The sequence below is a fragment of the Oncorhynchus mykiss genome, chromosome 6 (genome assembly GCF_057628025.1).
Source record: "Oncorhynchus mykiss isolate SJ-2025 chromosome 6, ASM5762802v1, whole genome shotgun sequence".
Taxonomy (NCBI): domain Eukaryota; kingdom Metazoa; phylum Chordata; class Actinopteri; order Salmoniformes; family Salmonidae; genus Oncorhynchus; species Oncorhynchus mykiss.
Window position 1 is genome coordinate 60,619,071 of NC_143027.1, and position 24,052 is coordinate 60,643,122.

General features: G+C 43.3%; 1 protein-coding gene across 4 annotated transcripts in view; it reads left to right on the forward strand.

Moving 5' to 3' along the window:
- The window catches only part of LOC110526270 (phosphorylase b kinase regulatory subunit beta), an 81,124-nt gene that overhangs the window by 43,905 nt on the left and 13,167 nt on the right, over nucleotides 1-24,052 (forward strand). For all 4 annotated transcript variants that reach the window (XM_090238439.1, XM_036980624.2, XM_036980623.2 and 1 more), the window contains 5 exons: nucleotides 16,462-16,517; nucleotides 18,837-18,930; nucleotides 22,066-22,149; nucleotides 22,940-23,044; nucleotides 23,201-23,283. In XM_090238439.1, coding sequence (XP_090094565.1) covers nucleotides 16,462-16,517; nucleotides 18,837-18,930; nucleotides 22,066-22,149; nucleotides 22,940-23,044; nucleotides 23,201-23,283 — 422 coding nt within the window. The remainder of the gene's footprint in view (nucleotides 1-16,461; nucleotides 16,518-18,836; nucleotides 18,931-22,065; nucleotides 22,150-22,939; nucleotides 23,045-23,200; nucleotides 23,284-24,052) is intronic.

The window sequence follows — 24,052 nt, forward strand, 5'->3', positions numbered from 1 at the left end:
GTCTGAGGAGGTGTGATATATGGCCAATACCATGGCTAAGGGCTGTCTTTACGCATGACGCAACGCCTGGATACAGCCCTTAGCCATGGTAAATCGGCCATATACCACACCTCCTCAGACCTTGCTTAAATAATTCTCCTGCTATAAGGGAACTACTGCAGACTACTATACCCCCTCTGCGTGTATACATGAGTCTGCGTCATTCTATATATCATTGATTCGGATGTCATGTTCGGATTTTCTAGGACAAACTTTGATGTGTTATTCCAAACCTGTGTTGAAATGCTCAAGGCTCAAACGAGAGGTAAAAAATCAATGGGAGGGAGAGAGATCAGGAGTCTACATAATTTATCTTCAGTGTACCTTTCCTCCTGCAGGAATCTACAGTCTATCTCACCTCAGTGGAAAAACAGGTTGTTGTTTTATTCATGATGCAAATGCTCAGCTAAGCAGCTCACCCTGGAGCGGTTGGCCCGACAGTACCGTCTCAAGCCTTTCTCGGTGGAACGGGGGAGAGAGGGCACGATGGGAGGGGATTGCGTAATGTACACAAGCGCGTGGAGCGGCTGTCTCGTTGCCTTTACATCACTAACCCTTTGGTCTGTGGGGGCGGTGCCTGCGTGCGTGGGCGCGCTGCGCTTTCACATGGAATCTATGGTTGATTTGTGTTCCCATTTCTCTGATCTACTTTGCATTATCATGTCTGCAATGCACACTCTACATAAGACCATTCCATGATACATTAGACTGGACCTGCTAAATTGTTCCCGAATGGAAGAGGGCAGTGCAGCTAGATTCTGCTGTGCTGCGAATAGAATAACACACATTAACGCTACATTAGAATGACGAGTGTGGTTACATTTAGATTGGACTGGTCAGCAAGCCCGATGCTATGCATTACATGTGTAATGTGGTAACAAATCTAGGTGATGCCTTGAGAACTTCGAGATAATTCACGAGAGAATGGGATTCACATAGTACACGTCTTATTTATGTAACGTTAGTGCTCTACATATTACGAAGAATATAGTGCAATTTTGTATGCTCAGCAGCTCTGAATTGAAACGTCATGAAATTCCCAGAGCCCGTATACTGTGTGTTAAATTGTTATTAAGCAATACAAATAGTACATTATTTTTGGTAGTGTATATATTTTATGCACTTCCCAGAATGTCAAGCCCAGTAAGCATTAGACACAGATCTGTGTGTGTTTGTGTGTGTGTGTATCTGGGTAGTTTAGTATTTAGAAACCATTAAATCAAATCAAAGTTTATTTGTCACGTGCGCCGAATACAACAGGTCTAGTAGACCTTACAGTGAAATGCTTACTTACAGGCCCTAACCAACGGTGCAATTTTTAAGTAAAAAATAGGTATTAGGTGAACAATAGATAAGTAAGTAAATAAATAAATAAAAAACAACAGTGAAAAGATAGTGAAAAATAACAGTAGTGAGGCTATAACAGTACAGTAGTGAGGCTATAACAGTACAGTAGTGAGGCTATAACAGTACAGTAGCGAAGCTATAACAGTACAGTAGCGAGGCTATATACTGTACAGTAGTGAGGCTATAACAGTACAGTAGCGAAGCTATAACAGTACAGTAGCGAGGCTATATACTGTACAGTAGTGAGGCTATAACAGTACAGTAGTGAGGCTATAACAGTACAGTAGCGAGGCTATATACTGTACAGTAGCAAAGCTATAACAGTACAGTAGTGAGGCTATAACAGTAAAGTAGTGAAGCTATAACAGTACAGTAGCGAGGCTATATACTGTACAGTAGCGAGGCTATAACAGTACAGTAGCGAGGCTATATACTGTACAGTAGCGAGGCTATAACAGTACAGTAGCGAGGCTATAACAGTACAGTAGCGAGGCTATAACAGTACAGTAGTGAGGCTATAACAGTACAGTAGTGAGGCTATAACAGTACAGTAGTGAGGCTATAACAGTACAGTAGCGAGGCTATATACTGTACAGTAGCGAAGCTATAACAGTACAGTAGTGAGGCTATAACAGTAAAGTAGTGAAGCTATAACAGTACAGTAGCGAGGCTATATACTGTACAGTAGCGAGGCTATAACAGTACAGTAGTGAGGCTATAACAGTACAGTAGTGAGGCTATAACAGTACAGTAGTGAGGCTATAACAGTACAGTAGTGAGGCTATAACAGTACAGTAGTGAGGCTATAACAGTACAGTAGCGAGGCTTTAACAGTACAGTAGTGAGGCTATAACAGTACAGTAGCGAGGCTTTAACAGTACAGTAGCGAGGCTATATACTGTACAGTAGCGAGGCTATATAATGTACAGTAGCGAGGCTATAACAGTACAGTAGTGAAGCTATGACAGTACAGTAGTGAGGCTATAACAGTACAGTAGTGAGGCTATAACAGTACAGTAGTGAGGCTATAACAGTACAGTAGTGAAGCTATAACAGTACAGTAGCGAGGCTATATACTGTACAGTAGCGAGGCTATAACAGTACAGTAGTGAAGCTATAACAGTACAGTAGTGAGGCTATAACAGTACAGTAGTGAGGCTATAACAGTACAGTAGTGAGGCTTTAACAGTACAGTAGCGAGGCTATATACTGTACAGTTGCGAGGCTATAACAGTACAGTAGCGAGGCCAAATACTGTACAGTAGCGAGGCTATATAATGTACAATAGCGAGGCTATAACAGTAGCGAGGCTATAACAGTAGCGAGGCTATATAATGTACAGTAGCGAGGCTATAACAGTAGCGAGGCTATTTACATTCACCGGTTAGTCGGGCTAATTGAGGTAGTATGTACGTGTAGGTATGGTTAAAGTGACTATGCATATATGATAAGCAGAGAGTAGCAGTAGCGTAAAAGAGGAGAATGTGAAATGAATGCTCCTTGACTGTGGTTTGTTCCACATGAGAAGCGACGCGTTTGCTCGGCTCAGAGGTTGAGTCAGATCAAAGACACCCCAGGGAGTTTCAGGAAACACTCTCCAAATAAACACAGAACAAAAGCCAGAGAGGAGATATCATTAAGCCATATGCCTTAAAATATACACCCACCCACAAACACACACACACCATCAAAGCCCAGCAAACACGTAATACACAATGCACGTAATACACAAGTATACACCAGATTAGCTAATCAGACACACATTTTCACTACCGTAATACTGAGTCAAAGAAGGACACATATGAACACAAATACACGCAAAGACGCATTCAAACACATAATAATTCATTGGAGTTTTATGTAACCTCAAAGGGCTTTACTTTGTGGGGGAACTCGCCTCATCCACCACCAATGAAATGAGCAGATAAATACAGGTCATCTCTCTTTTCTACATGCGTACACATACTGTCATCACACACACACCTAGTCACAGTATCGGATGCGTTTACTGTACAGTTGCTCTCTGGCAGCCAATTCCGTATAGCTCTAGTCCCCATAACAGAAACAGCTCTCTCTTTAACTGAGTGATTCTGTGAGCCACAGAACAAGGTTAATGGAAAATGTCCAAAGCACAGCGCTGTCACTCAGCCCTGCATCTGTGATAAGGTCTGAAGGTGAGAGGGTTTCAATTGGCCATCACGGTATGAGGCACAAAGAAGCCCCTTCAGAGAAAGAGAGGCGCAACATGGTAGGCATTTGAGGTTGTCGATTTTAGTGTCTCTACTAAATGCACAATGATGTTGGGGAATTAATTTTACAGTCCCGACAGTAACCCAGAATGTCTTTTTCCAACTTTCCAGGCTTTTGAAAGTCAAACTCTAAACCCCTTGCTCATACCTTTTCTGCATTCTGGGTTCCATGCTACAGGTTTGTTTTGTGTCACTCAGATCCATTGTAGAACAAAGGAAAATGTATTCAAATTGTATTTGTCACATGCGCCGAATACAACAGGTGTAGTAAACCTTACTGTGAAATGCTTACTTACAAGCCCTTAACCAACAATGTTTTCATGAAAATAGTCCGGGGAGCCATTTGATTAGCTGTTCAGGAGTCTTATGGCTTGGGGGTAAAAACTGTTTAGAAGCCTCTTAGACCTAGACTTGGGGCTCCGGTACCACTTGCCATGCGGTAGCAGAGAGAACAGTCTATGACTAGGGTGGCTGGAGTCTTTGACAATTTTTAGGGTCTTCCTCTGAACGCCTGGTATAGTGGTCCTGGATGGCAGGAAGCTTGGCCCCGGTGATGTAATGGGCCGTACGCACTACCCTCTGTAGTGCCTTGCGGTTGGAGGTGAGGCCGAGCAATTGCCATACCACGTAGTAATGCAGCCAGGATGCTCTTGATGATGCAGCTGTAAAGCCTTTTGAGGATCTGAGGACCCATGCCAAATATTTTCAGTCTCCTGGGGGGGAATAAGTTGCCCTCTTCACGACTGTCTTGGTGTGTTTGGACCATGTTAGTTTGTTGGTGATGTGGACGCCAAGGAACTTAACTCTCAACCTGCTCCGCTACAGCCCCGTCGATGAGAATGGGGCCATGCTCGGTCCTCCTTTTCCTATAGTACACAATCATCTCCTTTGTCTTGGTCACGTTGAGGGAGAGGTTGTTGTCCTCGCATCACACGGTCAGGTCTCTGACCTCCTCTCTATAGGCTGTCTCATTGTTGTCGATGATCAGGCCTACCACTTGTGTCATCAGCAAATTTAATGAGGGTGTTTGAGTTGTGCCTGGCCATGCAGTCATGAGTGAACAGGGAGTACAGGAGGGGACTGAGCACGCACCCCTGAGGGGTCCACGTGTTGAGGATCAGCGTGGCGGATGTGTTGCTACCTACCCTTACCACCTGGGGGCAACCCATCAGGAAGTCCAGGATCCAGTTGCAGAGGGAGGTGTTTAGTCCCAGGGTCCTTAGCTTAGTGATGAGCTTTGAGAGCACTATGGTGTTGAACGCTGAGCTGTAGTCAATTAATTCATTCTCACATAGGTGTTCCTTTTGTCCAGGTGGGAAAGGGCAGTGTGGAGTGCAATAGAGATTGCATCATCTGTGGATATGTTGGAGCGGTATGCAAATTGGAGTGGGTCTAGAGTTTCTGGGATAATGGTGTTGATGTGAGCCATGACCAGCCTTTCAAAGCATTTCATGTGTACAGACGTGAGTGCTACTTGTCGGTAGTCATTTAGGCAGGTTACCTTAGTGTTCTTGGGCACAGGGACTACATTTGCATGTTTTAACATAGTAGAACAAACCTTAGAGGGATTTCAATTCGCCATAGATTAGGCTGTTCTGAGGACACCATTTTATATGCATTATCCAGACAATGTTTTTTCCCTGTTTTGATGTGACATACTGAATGGTTGTGAACAGATGGATGTTATTTTTTTCCCTTGCATCCAAAGATAAATAATGTTAATTAGCAGGACAGGGCTGCCAAATGGCACGCTGACAGCACAGTAGAGCAGGGCTGGACCCCCCTCTGACAGCTCAGTACAGCAGGGCTGAGCCCCCCTCTGACAGCTCAGTAGAGCAGGGCTGGGCCCCCCTCTGACAGCACAGTAGAGAAGGGCTGGACCCCCCTCTGACAGCTCAGTAGAGCAGGGCTGGGCCCCCCTCTGACAGCACAGTAGAGCAGGGCTGGACCCCCCTCTGACAGCACAGTAGAGCAAGGCTGGACCCCCCTCTGACGGCACAGTAGAGCAGGGCTGGACCTCCCTCTGACAGCACAGTAGAGCAGGGCTGGACCTCTGACAGCACAGTAGAGCAGGGCTGGACCCCCCTCTGACAGCACAGTAGAGCAGGGCTGGACCCCCCTCTGACAGCACAGTAGAGCAAGGCTGGACCCCCCTCTGACGGCACAGTAGAGCAGGGCTGGACCTCCCTCTGACAGCACAGTAGAGCAGGGCTGGGCCCCCCTCTGACAGCACAGTAGAGCAGGGCTGGACCTCCCTCTGACAGCACAGTAGAGCAGGGCTGGACCTCCCTCTGACAGCACAGTAGAGCAGGGCTGGACCTCCCTCTGACAGCACAGTAGAGCAGGCCATCTCTCACTTAACGTGACTTCAAAAGTTGATCACAATTTTACAAGGCCTCGGTCCCAAATCAAAGCCGCATTAATGTCTTTTTATACATTTGGCCCAGTGGTTTTTCCCTGCTCCCTGTCTGGCTTATTGGCCATCATTAAAAAAATATTTTAACATTTTATTTAGCTAGGCGAATCGGTTTGGAACAAATTCTTATTTACAAATACGGCCTACACCGGCCAAACCCAGACGATGCTGGGACAATTGTGCGCCATCCTATGGGCCGGTTGTGATACATCTCAAGCACTCGGCAGCCCACTAATGGATAGTGAGCTGTGAGCAGGATAACTTCCAATTTGGCTTTCATTGTCTTTCCAAAGGCAAGCATCTACAAAGTTGACCACCTCCTCGCCAGGCAAACACAGTTTGATCTTTTATCATGGGGTTCCATGCTGCTGAATGTGATTCTCTTTGTGAGTCTCACTGAATGTGGCCCATCGTGTGCTCTCCCCCTCTCCCAGTGCCCTTTATCAGAAAGGTCTCTATTTGGGTAAAAACAACAGTTGTGTGTCATCATCCCTGTCTGGGCATATCAATTATCTGTCATGATGAGCACTGTGCTGGGGTTAGAGCCAGGTCAGTCACATGTGCCAGAGCAGACCCCGTTTAAATGGCACAGTCATATGGGTCTCCTAACTCGCTCGTGCTGCTGCAGTTGCCATGCCAATGTTACTGCACACCAGGCTCGGTGCATTAAAAACAAACAAGAAAACGGCTTGTGGGTGGCGAGCTGGAAAAGGGAAAAGGGCTTTGACATTATTATGACAATTACTGCCACGTAGGTGACTTGTCAGTCTCGTTTTCCACCCCCATTTTAATAGGACTGTAATCCATAATGGCAAAACGGTACTTGAATGTGGGCTGGCGCTGTCAGCTTAGAGGGCTTTATTGTATTGGGGAGAAACGACGGCATTTTCATGGCAAGTGCATGTTCAGGAGTGTCTGGGCTGGTGTGTCCGCTCCCTGGGTGACGCAGCTGCAGCACCCATACAGAACAGTTCATAGTCTCTGCCTATCTCTCCCAGTCTCCCCAGCAGAATCTCAATGGGAATTACATCAAATACACCAGGTTTGACAAGCCCAGGCTCAAGGAGGCTTTCATAGGGCTCAGCTTAATATAAATTGATTTTTTTTTTTTTGTCATAAGGATTGTAGACTAAACCTAATATATCTGCAGCATGCCCAGAGAGAGAGAGAGAGAGAGAGAGAGAGAGAGAGAGAGAGAGAGAGAGAGAGAGAGAGAGAGAGAGAGAGAGAGAGAGAGAGAGAGAGAGAGAGAGAGAGAGAGAGAGAGAGAGAGAGAGAGAGAGAGAGAGAGAGAGAGAGAGAGAGAGAGAGAGAGAGAGAGAGAGAGAGAGAGAGAGAGAGAGAGAGAGAGAGAGAGAGAGAGAGAGAGAGAGAGAGAGAGAGAGAGAGAGAGAGAGAGAGAGAGAGAGAGAGAGAGAGAGAGAGAGAGAGAGAGAGAGAGAGAGAGAGAGAGAGGCCGATGCGTATCAAATTCTCAGCAAAGGATCCCTCCATAATTACATGGCAAAGAATCCAATCCCCACCTTTTTCAATTTCTGTGATGTGATGGTGTCGGTACCGCCACTGTTGCATTCATATCCCAAACCAAGTTCATTAAGTCAGCCTTTGTCATGCTACCTGGAAATGTTAAATGCAAGGAAGTAAAGTGTGCTTTTAAATGCCAACCTTGAGAAAGTACAATCAAAAACGTGGCTCCTGCTTGGCTGTCTGCGCACTTACAATGTGTGGCACGTCACTGCCGATAGCTTATGAGATAGCGTTGTCTTAGTGCCTTGTCAAGCTTATTTTAAACAACCCACTAGTAACACACGTACAGTGATGCAAGTTTAGTATATGTACATTCAGGTCATAACCCCTTTGATCTAAACGTGCTCGTAAAAAATGGCGAGCAACAACAGAGTGCATTTTATTTGGTGTGTCTCTATTGTGTGCACGCTCATGGGAACGTCCATGTGTATGTATAGGATTGTGTCTATGTATACTGAACAAAAATATTAACACAACATGCAACAATTTCAAAAGATTTAACTGAGTTACAGGTCATATGAGGAAATCACTCAATTGAGAGCAAAATATTAGGAAGGTGTTCCTAATATTTGGTATGTTCTGTGTATATGAAAGAGTCTAGAGTTGCGTGTGTGTTTATAGCAAATGTGTGCTGGACTGATGCTGTGAAGGCCCATGGCCAGTCCCTGTCGGGCTGTGCAACCTTGAGCTGGTTAGCTTGGGTCAGTGGACAGAAGGGCTCAGCAGGGTCTAGCACTGAATCACTGAAGACATATTGAGAGGAGGGGGATGGGACTGGGATGGGACTGGGATGGGTGGGATAGGACGGTGAGGGAAGGGACTGGGATATGAGAGATGGGACTGGGATATGAGGGATGGGACTGGGATTTGAGGGATGGGACTTGGAGAGGAGGGATGAGAAAAAGAGTGATGGGACTGGGAGGGATTGTTGTCTTCACAAGCTGTGTCAGAAAAGGACAGAAACTGTAGTATAATATATGCCATTTAGCAGATGCTTTTATCCAAAGTGACTTAGTCATGCGTGCTTACATTATACGTATGGGAATCAAACCCAATACCCTGGTGTTACAAGCACCGTGCTCTATCAAAGGAGCTACAAAAGATGGAAACACAGGCTACTATATGTAAAAAACAAAATGTCCCCCCATCGGACTCCTGGCGGTTTCCTACCATATACAATATACATCTTTATGCTTTTTCATACTATGGTATTTAAAGAGATTGAACTGGATCTTAAGCACTTGGAAATGTGTAACATATTTTACGAATTGCAGGACATAACATAAATGGATGGTGTTGTACACAGTTTATTGCGAAACATTTTCAGGGACCCATTTTGGCTCGTGAGCGCTACTTTCAAATCTACTGGGTGGAATTATACAAAACCCATGTAACACATCTTTAAGTTCCTATTTTTGTACATTGGATTTGCGTCTAAGATAAGTGAAATCTGCTAACATTACAATTACTTCATATATTTTTTTAGGTTGACAGTTTTCCTCTGTGAAATGATTGTCTTAGTCATAATTTACATAGTGACTATTCTTTTGAAGTAGTGTTTTTTTCAGGCTATTGAACCATGTATTGGGGTACATTCATAGTTCAATTTCTTTGAGGAGATAGGTCTACAGTATGTGTATTAGAGGTCGACCGATTATGATTTTTCAACGTCGATACCGATTATTGGAGGACCAAAAAAAGCCGATACCGATTAATCGGACAATTTAAAAAAATAAAATGTAAATATATTTTTTCATGTATTTGTAATAATGACAATTACAACAATACTGAATGAACACTTATTTTAACTTAATATAATACATCAATAAAATCCATTTAGCCTCAAATAAATTATGAAACATGTTCAATTTGGTTTAAATAATGCAAAAACAAAGTGTTGGAGAAGAAAGTAAAAGTGCAATATGTGCCATGTAAAAAAGCTAACGTTTAAGTTCCTTGCTCATAACATGAGATCATATGAAAGCTGGTGCTTCCTTTTAACATGAGTCTTCAATATTCCCAGGTAAGAAGTTTTAGGTTGTAGATATTATAGGACTATTTCTCTCTATACCATTTGTATTTCATTAACCTTTGACTATTGGATGTTCTTATAGGCACTTTAGTATTGCCAGTGTATAGCTTCCGTCCCTCTCCTCGCCCCTACCTGGGCTCGAACCAGGAACACATCGACAACAGCCACCCTCGAAGCAGCATTACCCATGCAGAGCAAGGGGAATAACTACTCCAAGTCTCAGAGCGAGTGACGTTTGAAACGCTATTAGCGCGCACCCCGCTAACTAGCTAGCCATTTCACATTGGTTACACCAGCCTAATCTCGGGAGTTGATGGGCTTGAAATCATAAACAGCGCAATGCTTGAAGCACAGCAAAGAGCTGCTGGCAAAACACACGAAAGTGCTGTTTGAATGAATGCTTACGAGCCTGCTGGTGCCTACCACCGCTCAGTCAGACTGCTCTATAAAATCATAGACTTAATTATAACAAAATAACACACAGAAATACGAGCCTTTGGTCATTAATATGGTCGAATCCGGAAACTATCATCTCGAAAACAAGACGTTTATTCTTTCAGTGAAATACGGAACCGTTCCATATTTTATCTAACGGGTGGCATCCATAAGTCTAAATATTCCTGTTACATTGCACAACCTTCAATGTTATGTCATAATTATGTACAATTCTGGCAAATTAGGCGGCCCAAACTCTTACATATACCCTGACTCTGCGTGCAATGAACGCAAGAGAAGTGACACAATTTCACCTGGTTAACATTGCCTGCTAACCTGGATTTCTTTTAGCTAAATATACAGGTTTAAAAATATATACTTCTGTGTATTGATTTTAAGAAAGGCATTGATGTTTATGGTTAGGTACACATTGGAGCAAGGACAGTCCTTTTTCGCGAATACGCACCGCATCGATTATATGCAACGCAGGACACGCTAGATAAACTAGTAATATCATCAACCATGTGTAGTTAACTGGTGATTATGATTGGTTGATTGATTGTTTATTATAAGATAAGTTTAATGCTAGCTAGCAACTTCCCTTGGCTTACTGCATTCGCGTAACAGGCAGGCTCCTCGTAGAGTGCAATGAGAGGCAAGTGGTTAGAGCGTTGGACTAGTTAACTGTAAGGTTGCAAGATTGAATCCCCGAGCTGACAAGGTAAAAATCTGTCGTTCTGCCCCTGAACAACGCAGTTAACCCACCGTTCCTAGGCCGTAATTGAAAATTAGAATGTGTTCTTAACTGAATTGCCTAGTTAAATAAAGATTAAATAAAGGGGTAAAGAAAAAAATATTTAAAAAATCGGTGTCCAAAAATACCGATTTCCAATTGTTATGAAAACTTGAAATCGGCCCTAATTAATCGGCCATTCCGATTAATCGGTCGACCTCTAATATATATATTTTAGTTACTTACAATTTGTGAGCAAAGCAGGATTATGCCTCTGAGAACTAAGGTGCTTTCCAGATGCTTGGAAAGTTCGAGTGTGTGAAACGCAATCTGTATGCAGAGGACACGTGTCGGTACCAAGCGTGCAGTGTGAGAAGTCTGAAGGGGCCTTCTCCCTCCATCAGCACCACTGTGTCACATTTCAATGATTTTAATTTGGGAAAATCTCAAATGAAGCAGAGATTAAACTCATTTATATTTGCAGTCTGGAAGTGGCACTCCTGAATAAGCTTGTTTTGCAATTGGGCTTCTACTAGTAGAGATGCACATTTCTCATGCTGAGACACAAGCTACTGTTGATGCAAATTGCTTACCTAAATTGGAGGAGTTTTACTTGCAGGTGTTTTTTTTTTTTTTTTTTTCAGTGGCAATTTATTGTACTCTTTCTTTTCATCAGCCTGATATGCGAGAGGAGTAACTAAGTTGTAAAAGAGCATTTATTCCAATTAGTGCGATATTTCTGACTGATGTTTCTCTCAATGTATTGATGTTAATACTTTAGTAGCAGCGGCATTAGGTGGCATTATGAGAGAACGCTTGGTCAGTGTTTTCTGGCTGTAGTGTCCTCAGTGTGTTGTCCCTCCATCTGCTATGGCCCCAGTTACCCCGGGAGCTAGGGGGACCCTGGCCCAGGACCTAGGGCCCAGTGCCAGGTGCCAGCAGGCAGGAACATGAGGCGCTAATTGAAGCTTGACCTGTCTTATCCAGTGTTTTGTTTGTTCCTAAGACATAACGAGATCTTTACAATACCTTTTAAGAAGTTCCAGTACATTCTGCTGTCCTATTGAAGTGTTGCTTTTAACCTAATTACCCGCCAAGGAAGTATAGTGGTGGGCTGGAGAGAGAGAAGATATTTCCTGCATTATTTCAAACCAAATCAAAGTTTATATGTCACGTGCGCCGAATACAACAGGTACTTACAGTAACCAATAGTGCAAAAAAAAAGTGTGTGGGGGGGGGGTGTAAGTAAAGAAATAAAACAACAGTAAAAAGACATTTGAAAATAACAGTAGCAAGGCTATATACAGACACCGGTTAGTCAGGCTTATTGAGGTAGTATGTACGTGTAGGTATGGTTAAAGTGACTATGCATATATGATGAACAGAGAGTAGCAGTAGCGTAAAAAGAGGGGTTGGTGGGTGGTGGGACACGGTGCAGATAGCCTGGTTAGCCAATGTGCGGGAGCACTGGTTGGTCGGGCCAATTGAGGTAGTATGTACACGAATGTATAGTTAAAGTGTAGTCCCGGTAACCATTTGGTTACTTGTTCAGGAGTCTTATGGCTTGGGGGTAAAAACTGTTGAGAAGCCTTTTTGTCCTAGACTTGGCATTCCGGTACTGCTTGCCATGCAGTAGTAGAGAGAACAGACTGGGGTGGCTGGGATCTTTGACAATTTTTAGGGCCTTCCTTTGACACCACCTGGTGTAGAGGTCCTGGATGGCAGGCAGCTTTGCCCCAGTGATGTACTGGGCCTTACGCACTACCCTCTGAAGTGCCCTGTCGTCGGAGGCCGAGCAACTGCCGTACAAGGCAGTGATGCAACCGGTCAGGATGCTCTCGATGGTGTAGCTGTAGAACCTTTTGAGGATCTCAGGACCCATGACAAATCTTTTTAGTTTCCTGGGGGGGAATAGGCTTTGTCGTGCCCTCTTCACGACTGTCTTGGTGTTTGGACCATTGTAGTTTGTTGTTGATGTGGACACCAAGGAACTTGAAGCTCTCAACCTGCTCCACTACAGCCCCGTCGATGAGAATAGGGGCGTGGTCGGTGCTCCTTTTTCTGTAGTCCACAATCATCTCCTTTGTCTTGGTTACGTTGAGGGATAGGTTGATGTTCTGGCAACACCCGGCCAGGTCTCTGACCTCTCTATAGGCTGTCTCATCGTTGTCGGTGATAAGGCCTACCACTGTTGTGTCGTCTGCAACTTAATGATGGTGTTGGAGTCGTGCCTGGCCATGCAGTCGTGGGTGAACAGGGAGTACAGGAGGGGACTGAGCACCCACCCCTGGGGAGCTCCAGTGTTGACGATCAGCATGGCAGATGGGTTGCTACCTTCCCTCACCACCTGGGGGCGGCCCGTCAGGAAGTCCAGGATCCAGTTGCAGAGGGAGGTGTTTAATCTCAGGTTCCTTAGCTTAGTGATGAGCTTTGTGGGTACTATGGTGTTGAACGCTGAGCTGTGGTCAATGAATAGCATTCTCGCATAGGTGTTCCTTTTGTCCAGGCGGGAAAGGGCAGTGTGGAGTGCAATAGAGATTGCATCATCTGTGAATCTGTTTGGGCAGTATGCAAATTGGAGTGGGTCTAGAGTTTCTGGGATAATGGTGTTGATGTGAGCCATTACCAGCCTTTCAAAGCACTTCATGGCTACGGACGTGAGTGCTACGGGTCTGTAGTCATTTAGGCAGAATGCCTTTGTGTTCTTGGGCACAGGGACTATGGTGGTCTGCTTGAAACATGTTGGTATTACAGACTCAATCAGGGACATGTTAAAAATGTCAGTGAAGACACCTGCCAGTTGGTCAGCACATGTTCGGGCACACGTCCTGGTAATCCGTCTGGCCCCGCAGCCTTGTGTATGTCGACCTGTTTAAAGGTCTTACTCACGTCGGCTACTGCGAGAGTGATCACACAGTCGTCCGGAACAGCTGATGTTCACATGCATGCCTCAGTGTTGCTTGACTCAAAGCGAGCATAGAAGTGATTTAGCTCGTTTGGTAGGCTCGTGTCACTGGGCAGCTCGTTGCTGTGCTTCACTTTGTAGTCTGTAAAAGTTTGCAAGCCCTGCCACATCCGACGTGCGTCGGTGTAGTATGATTCAATCTTATCCCTGTATTGACGCTTTTCCTGTTTGATGGTTTGTCGCAGGGCATAGCAGGATTTCTTGTAAGCTTCCGGGTTAGAGTCCGGCACCTTGAAACCGGCAGCTCTACCCTTTAGCTCAGTGTGAATGTTGCCTGTAATCCATGGCTTCTGGTTGGGGTATGTACGTACAGTCACTATGGGGACGATGTCCTCGATGCACTTATTGTTAAAGCCAGTGACTGATGTGGTGTACTCCTCAATGTCATTGGAGGAATCCCGGAACATGTTCCAGTCTGTGATAGCAAAACAGTCCTGTAGTTTAGCGTCTGCTTCATCTAACCACTTTCTTTATAGACCGAGTCACTGGTGCTTCATGCTTTAATTTCTGCTTGTAAGCAGGAATAAGGAGGATAGAGTTGTGGTCGGATTTACCAAATGGAGGGCGAGGGAGAGCTTTGCACGCGTCTCTGTGTGGAGTACAGGTGATCTAGCATTTTTTTCTCTCTGTTTTTTTATTTCCATCTTCATTTCTTTTTTTCTTTCTTTACTTCTTTCTCTCTTCAAATGGTTCCTTTGTGTTTTGGAGCAGAATGCTAATGAGATACGATTTCCATTGCCGTGTTTTAGAAGCCGCTGCTCACAATTAATCAGCAGAGATATCTGTGAACCTCTTTTACCCCCCCCCTCTCCCGGATTCCTCTGATTAATGATAACGAGGGTGTTGAGAAAAGCCTGCTCTTTCCGCCCAAACAAAATGGCTTCCAGCCTTCTCTTCTCTGCCTGCGTCAGGCTTCCCGCCGGGTCATCTAAAGGAGCGTTGCCTCTGATGAACAGCCCCCTCCTGTGAATCACAAGATGTTCTATTCTAATGGCTCAGGGATTTTAATCATTTAACTCAAGTGATATGATTCACTCTGTTTACAAATCACTTATCTCTGAATACATCTCCCGGGACTCAGCGGAGCTGAGGCGGAAATGCAATTGCGGCAAATAGAAGAGAAAGTAAGCATGATCATTAGATCAACGTCATTCTATCCTGAAAGATGATTCCTTGAAGGATTCACAGGTGTATGACAGGCAGTTGTATCATATGCAATCCTTTCACCTTATGCCATAGTTGTGAGGTTTATTCATGTAACTTACTTCTGAAGCAGAGGCACTGCTTCTCCGACACATCTGTGACAATGTTTCATGCACACACCAGTATCCTGTTATTGTTCAGGATACTCCAGTATTCTGCTTTTGAGTTCACGCATATAAACATCATATCCCGTTTACATTAACCCGAAAAAGGCTTGTATCCCGGTTATGTGAAACCAGGGTAAGATGCCTGGAATACGCTGATCTTAGACGGGATACTGTGGCATGTAAACATATTATTTTGTTTACTGGTGTTTTTCTCAGTCTACGCAGTGTGATGATGTTTTCATCTGATTATCAAACAAATCACTTCATAAAGTAGGCCACCTGCGCAGTTCCATTCCCCATGATAATTCTAGCATAATTTATTGACCCCTAATTTATACTGCTTCTGCTTATCATTTCCGACATTTGGTAGGACATTTGTTTGTCAACTATAATTAGATATAGGCAGATTTTCTTCTGTCGTAACTTGTTGCCCTAGAAGAGTAAATAAAGTTGTGCTCACCAGAGTAATGTAGAATGCATGCACTAATCTAGCTAACACCGGTAAAGTTCTCTATTTGGTTTAGGGACCTGGAGAAAATGCAATAACTCAAAACAAGAGAAAGATTGGTCCTGTGCAAAATGGCCATTGTCATCAGTTTAACCCGTTTTAATGAAGTAAATGAAAAGCTGAGAAAACAATGAAACACGTTTCTAATAAGACTTCACTTCATCTTGGGCGCATATTTTACGATATGTGGTTAAAACAGTCTGCTTGCATAAGTGTCAAAGATAACACAATACGCACTCATTCACATTTTCTCAAGAGATGCTGAAAGAAAGAGATCATATTTCTCCACTCCTGTTCCCGAGACACCAGCATTTTACTGCAAGAAATGCAGAATTCTGCAGGAGTTATTATGTTAGTGTACATGTGAGAGGTTATAGGCCTACAGTCAGTGTCCAGAGTTCAGTTACTATTCCATTTCAACCATACAAACTTCAATTAGGAATATTCTGTTTATTCACAGATACATGGATACCTGGGAACGGGATATCAAAGGTGCATGTAACACACAGGTTATCCAGAAATAAGAGCTACTATCCAGAATACTGTGGTCACTGATACTCCTGATTTAATATGGCCAACCCAACTACTACAAAATCAGTAGTTTATAACCACTCTAAAGATTACCACTGTTCAAACTTCTGTAATGACAGGGTACGGTGAGGTATGTTTCATGGTTCACCTCTCTCCCTCCTCTCATCACTCTTTTATTCGCTCAAAAGACCTTATCTCCTATTCACAGCTTTACTTTACAAGCGGAGCAATTTTCACTGCAATGTATTATACCAGAGATAACAATTCAGTATATTATTGTGATTTTATTATATACTATTAACTGAATTTGTATTTTCCCCTGCAGTTGAGTATGTTCACCTTTCCTATCTCTTTCTCTCTGTGTTCCAGGGTCCCATTGATAATGACACGGTGGTCCATGTGGCCCTGATTGCTGAGAGCCAGAGGTATGTGATGGGAAAGATAAATAGAAAACTGTGGGTGGTAGCTATGTGTCTCTGAGATTAGAGAATAGTACAGTTGAAGTCGAAAGTTTACATACACTTAGGTTGGAGTCATTAAAACTTGTTTTTCAACCAAACTATAGTTTTGGCAAGTCAGTTAGGACATCTATTTGTGCAAGACACAAGTAATTTTTTCAACAATTGTTTAAAGACAGATTATTTCACTTATAATTCACTATATCACAATTCCAGTGGGTCAGAAGTTTCCATACACTAAGTTGACTGTGCCTTTTAAACAGCTTAGAACATTCCAGAAAATTATGTCATGGCTTTAGAAGCTTCTGATAATTGGCTAATTGACATAATTTGAGTCAATTGGAGGTGTACTTGTGGATATATTTCAAGGCCTACCTTCAAACTTAATGCCTCTGCTTGACATCATGGGAAAATCAAAAGAAATCAGCCAAGACCTCACAAGTCTGGTTCATCCTTGGGAGTAATTTCCAAACGCCTGAAGGTACCACGTTCATCTGTACAAACAATAGTATGCAAGTATAAACACCATGGGACCACGCAGCCACCACACCACCATAGAGATGACCATACCTTGGTGCGAAGAGTGCAAATCAATCCCAGAACAACAGCAAAAGACCTTGTGAAGATGTTTGAGGAAACGGGTACAAAAGTAGCTATATCCACAGTAAAACGAGTCCTATATCGACATAACCTGAAAGGCCGCTCAGCAAGGAAGAAGCCACTACTCCAAAACTGCCATAAAAAAGCCAGACTACGGTTTGCAACTGCACATGGGGACAAAAGATCGTATTTTTTGGTAGAAATGTCCTCTGGTCTGATGAAACAAAAGTAGAACTGTTTAGCCATAATGACCATCGTTATGTTTGGAGTAGAAAGGGGGAGGCTTGCAAGCTGAAGACCACCATCTACAATCCTATAGAACATTTGTGGGCAGATCTAAGAAAGCGTGTGCGAGCAATGAAGCCTACAAACCTGACTCAGTTACACCAGCTCTGTCAGGAGGAATGGTCCATAGTTCACCCAACTTATTGTGGGAAGCTAGTGGAAGGCTACCCAAAACATCTGACCCAAATTAAACAATTGAAAGGCAATGCTACCAAATATGAATTGAGTGTATGTAAACTTCTGACCCACTGGGAATGTGATGAAAGAAATAAAAGCTGAAATAAATCATTTTCTCTACTATTATTCTGACATTTCACATTCTTAAAATAATGAGGTGATCCTAACTGACCTAAGACAGGGATTTTTTACTAGGATTAAATGTCAGGAATTGTGAAAAACTGAGTTTAAATGTAGTTGGCTAAGGTGTATGTAAACGTCTGACTTCAACTGTATGTGTACGTGTGTGTGAGAGAGTCTGTGGTAGTTTAGAAAAATGGTTGTTTTTCCTCCCTCTCTCGTCTGTGGTGCTATTGCACTGTGCACATTAAGCGACTGGCCAGTGCGCAGTCTTCATCTATTAGCACCCTAATTTAGCTGTGGAGCCTGTTAACCTGTCCTGCTGTTCCAATCAGATGGCAGGTTTTCCTCAGCAGCTAACCTAACACTCTGCCTGCCCCCTCCCTAAAGCCTTTACCTAATGCTTGTTTCAGAGGATTTTTCAAGGTGTAGCTTGTACAAAACCATATAACTTTAATCATTAAACCCTTACTGAACCTTCTCTCTGGCTAGGACGTGTAGACAAACTCTGTGTGATTTTTTTCCTCTGCAGTAGAAGTGACCATCCCCCACCTCAGCCTGACCCTATTGTCTAGTGGCAGAGGCCAATTCACACCAATGTGTTAGGGACCAGGTTGTCAGGGAACAGATTCAGCTGACCTGGTCAGCCAATCAATAGCCTAACCTGGGAGCAGGCAAACCCCACTCTGCCTCTCAACACTTCAGTTGTTTCCAGGAGGAGAACAGGTTGAGACAACCGCTGTACAACCTCTGACAACTCCCGTCCTCCACATCAACTCACATTTGAACCTTTCCACATGGACAATCCTTCTTCTGGACTGGTGTTTTCGTGTGTCTTTGACCATAAAAACACTATTCACTACAACACTTTCAGTAGTCTATCCTCCTTCTTGTTTCCTGTGTCTCTGTTTGGTAATAAACGTGTCTTCTGTACATCTGTCTCCTACTGGTCATTTACGTCCTCTAACCGGCACCTCTATCGGAGTCCACCACCAGTTGGTGGTGCTCTTTTTCATAGCTAATGTACTTTTGGCCACCCAGACTGTTGGGCTTCCTGAACAGTCCCGGCTATGTAGCCTAACAGTGTGTTGTGTTGTGTTGCAGACTGCAGGTGTTTCTGAACACCTATGGCATCCAGACTCAGACACCCCAGCAGGTGGAGCCCATTCAGATCTGGGCCCAGAAGGAACTGGTCAATGTGAGTTATACCACAGAATGAAATATGAGTGATATTCTTCACTATCTTTTTTTAATTAATTTTTTTACCTTTATTTAACTAGGCAGGTCAGTTAAGAACAAGTTCTTATTTACAATGACGGCCTACCGGGGAACAGTGAGTTAACTGCCTTGTTCATGGGCAGAACGACAGATTATTACCTTGTCAGCTCGGGGATCCGAGGCTACCTGCCGCACCCATATGGGTAACACCACATCCTGACCGTAGGCCTGCTGCGAGCCCAAACGTTGGTCATTAAATGCTCACTGCAAGGAGAAACGGTTGTGCAACGTTCTTGTACATTTTCTGAAGGTAGATAAATACACCTGATTTTAGAAATCAATAAACAAATCAGTCAATTACCTAGATGTCCAAGGCCATATTATCAATATGTCAGCCGAGCATATGGGCTTAGTCAATTCATCTGACTGTCAATCTTACATCCATGTTCTATTAAGAAATCCCTCTTGGTTGCTCAATCAGTCAAAGTGAGGCTGGAGATTGGTCCGTGTGATTTACCAGTTGACCTGTTACTTGATCAATATGTCATTCAAGTCTTAAAGTATTACTGTATTGTTGTAATGCGTATTGAAAAGCATTGGCCTTTCCCAATATATTAATTCATCTTAGAAGGGTCTGCCTCTGCTCTTCCTCCCTGTTGTTGGGCATGTAGTTATGCAGCAGTGGATTGGGTAGGTGTCACGAGCCAGGACGAGCAGCATGCTAAATATTAAATCCCATGCGTTTTGAATCTGTTAAAGGCTGGGCCACCGCTCTGCATTGCGTCGCTCGCTTCATCTCGCTCTGCCGTTCGATTGTGTTTACAACAGCTGCTTGACAACAGGAGAGCGGCAATTACGTCCAGCAGCATGTTATTTATCTCAACCCAGGTGGCACAGCAACAGCGCTGCCAAAATAGCTTCCATTTGCCTCGGTGATGCCTCCCCAACCCCTCTGCATGTCTTTTGACCCATCTCCCAGCGATCATGTCTATAAAAGCCAATGGGTCATTCCACCAATTATTGGTGCCTTCTGAGAAGTGTAACTTGGTCCAAAAAAACCTTTTGATTTCACCTAATTTGAACATTCTGTCATAAAGAAAACACATTTTCCCATCTCATGAGGTAATTTATTATTATTATTTTTTAAATACTATAGTACGTGCCAAATAAAGTAACAGGGTTGACAATTTATTGAACCTTAACATGAGGGACAGATGTAAATGAATACCTAATCACATGAAATGCATTATACTCTTCAGAAATTACTTTGTCAAAGCAACAAAACAATTAGGGCTTTCTAATTGATGGTGAAACTTGGAAGACATTTTGGGAAAATCTTACCAAAGGTGATGCGGTTGACAGAGGGACATGTCAAAATGCTGCATTTTGGCACTTTAGCAAGCCGTTATTCAATTGAAAACACAATTGATTGAATTCTCAATGTGGTCTATATTTCTACTTTAAATAGCAAATAGCAAAAGGCCCCCCTTTTCGTGGAACGACCCAGATGTCTCGGAGAGAGGAGAGCAGGTTTTTGATTGATAAACGGAGACACTGCGACACTAAAGCCTTCTGTTACAACAGCCCTCATATCACCCAACCTAATGACACACTCAGAGTGTAGCCGTCTTGATGGCATTAGCAGCAATCACATTAGCAGTTTGGTTGCTTTCAATTGTGGTCTGAATGAGAGGACTTTGTGATGTGAGCCGTATGCTGTGCTGTGTTCATTGGTATTCCATAGGCAGGGACAGGGAGCTGTGGGTGCAGACAAAGGTTCACACAACGTCTCTCCTCAAACAGGAGGCATGGCCAGGGGCGCTGGGAATTTATTGTGCGACTTAATTCTGAATAAATGTTTCCCGTCTTTGTGAACTCTGCTTTTTTTTTTTTATATTATCATAATATTGTGTTAATTGCTTGATTCTCCTATTATCTTTCGTGCTTTCCATCCATGTATAATTCCTTTCCAACTCATTCGAAGAAGGGGAAAAGCAGGAGGAGTGGCAGAGCTCTATCTAGTGGTAGGATGTACACATTGCTCTTTGGTAAGACTGGTTATTGCTGTGTATTGAAGCTGGTTAGCTACGTTTCCTGCAGCGCCACTGAAGTATGTAGTCAGTGTAATTGACCAGGAGCATTTATAGCCTGGTGCGGAAAGAGAAGGGCAGTATGAAACAGAGGTCACATGGACTGCAGTGTGCCTCTCCACATGAATGGATCAGGTGGTGTAAAATCAATGCCCATTATCTGCTTTGTTGCATTATAGATTGACAACAGTTTTCCAGATCACTCTGGCATACAGGTTGTTACCTCTATTTTAGTTTGAGTGTCTTCAGGAAACAGACACTCTGTGACCTTGTACCATTTACATAGCTAAAATTGAATTTAAATATATTTTAAATATTCAAATTTCATTTGCCAAGGCAATATTACAACAAGACCATACCAGGCAGAAGTGAAAGAATGGGGAGCAGTGAGGGCCGACCCTGACTGACGGAGCCTACTAACTAACTTAGCTACTTGGTGTTGAGCTTTACAGCAAGGGCCTGCAATATATCTCTGCCCTCTGACAACTCTCCAGTAAACCCACTTGCACCATGGCACTAAACAGACCCATAGAGGCTCCACAACAGAGCCGTCTTATGCAGGCTCTGTAGGGGCCATTAACTACTGACACGTCTCATAACTTCAGAGGGAAGTAATTTTAGATTATGGATCGCAACAAAATAAAATCCCCCAGGGATATGAGAATGATTGATCTTTGGAGGTGCAGTGAAAATAGACAACTTTCCCTGCCTGGCATTTTTAAAATGACTCCCATTATGATCTCTGTCATTTCTAGCTGAGTGTGTTGTCAGATCTGAAGGCTGTATATGTGTAAGAGAGGCAAGGAAGGTAGCTATGTTGATAGCAGTTGTCGATTGATCTGTGACTTGCCTGGAGGAATAGAAGGAAGGTACTGCTGTTGTGGTCTGTTTGTTAGTGTCAGCTGTAATGTAAATGTCATTGGTCAATAGGCCACAGTCCAAGATTTTATGTGTAATTTTAAAACTAGGCTTATAAAAAAAAAACTCAACTGAAATATGTATGTATTTTTCTTTCTCCCCCCCAGGCGTACCGCTTCCTGGCCATCAATAAGAAGCTGGGGCTGAGTGGGCGTCCAGAAAGGCCAGTGGGCTGCATGGGGACTTGCAAGGTGAGTGTTCACCACTCAATGCTAGCACATACTCAGAGGTCATGGGCATACCACCAGCTCCTCACTGATTAACATAAACCAGCACTTCTCCATGTGAAACCACATGTCAGAAACAGATTAATATTAATTTACATGTACAGATATAATGTACATAGATATTATACATATTTTTGCCTTACTCTTAACATTGTACAAAGTACTGCTGCCATGCAATGCATGATGAAAATATATGTCATTCAATTTCGTAATCCACTTTGATATTGTGAGCTGCTGTCATTTTTTTGGTATTCCTTCTAGTTGTCTCCAGTGAAGGTCATCTAAATAAGTTTACACAGCTGAATTGCATTTAAAAAAAATACAAAATTGCAAAATGAATCAATCACAGGTCCAAACCTATTACTAAGACAATCTTTTAATGGAACTTTTATGTGTTCTGATGGAATAGGGCGTCCTGCCAGAGGGCATTATGATCATCTCTTTGTTTGTGTGCGTCGGCGTACTCTTGTGTTTTAGAGACGGACAGGTAGAGCGAGTGTGCCTGTGCATATTTGTGTGTTTGTTTGTGGAGGAGAGGTTGTGTGTTAGTTTTAGGAAGTATCTGTGCTCGCAGGACTGTAATGTAATGTCGCAGGACTGTAATCTCTCTATGTGTTCCAGCTTCTGTGTATTCCTTCCTCAAGATCGATGGGTTGTTTTACGTCCTGTCCTGAGTCATATGTCGGTACCTCCGAGCCATCCATCTTGGCCTGCAGGATCAAGTAATGCAATGTGTCTGCTCCACTCCCCACAGATTTATCGGATCCTGGGGAAGACTGTGGTGTGCTACCCTATCGTCTTTGATCTCAGTGACTTCTACTTATCCCAGGACGTCATGCTGCTGATTGATGACATCAAGGTGAGCTGGGGTGAACTCACCTCATACACACTGCTGTTTAGACATTCGTCTGTTTTAATCCTTGTTCTGGGGCCTGCACACTCACCATGTTGTGTCCCTAACTGTCTGTCTGTTTGGTCAATGCAAGTTTAATGTGTTACATATCTTTGTATGTAGAATGCACTGCAGTTCATCAAGCATAGCTGGAAAATGAAAGGTCGCCCACTCTTCCTGGTCCTCATCAGAGAGGACAACATCAAGTAAGATCTACTTTTGTATTTTCTTCTGTACTGTAAGGGTTACTGCTTTAGAGTGTATTGGAATCCAGCACAGGAGGTGTCCCCTGTATTTGCCGATAAGAGTTTCAATTATAGTCATTTATATCACTTTAGCTTGGGTGTTATGCTGATCACAGCAGTATTGATCATTATCCAAAGAGCACCTTTTAAATACAATAAAATAGCTTACCTGTCCACAGTAGAGGTTGTTCTATAGGAGTCAGTGGAATAACATATTAAACAGCTCAATACTCATTAGGTCAGGCCTGGGAAAAGGCCAGCCCGGGGCCGTATGTGGCCCGCGACCTAGTTCAATACGGCCCGCAGAATCATGCTCAGATCACAAAGATTTTGAGATAGTAAAGGTTTGAAAAACACATTTGTTATTCAACTTAAAGCCCAATGAATACTCACCTTTGTGTCATGATTTAACTCCCACCTCTTGTGGGACATTTATTTTGAAGGCACGTATAAATAACAACTACACGAGGACAGAGAGTGACTGACAGGCTGACACACATCACAGTTATGAATAGTAGCTAGCTAGAAATTGCGCAAAAATGTGGTTTTCAAAGAAAATGAAAGTAGACAATGAATGCAGGATGTTCCAGCAAGAGTGGACTTCAAAATAATTCTTTATTGAGGTATCAGGGAAAGCAGTGCGCTTAGTGTGCAACGGGAGCATCGTTGTCTTGAAAGACTACAACTTGTCCCGACACTTCCAGATGAAGAATGCAGAGAACTGTAGAAA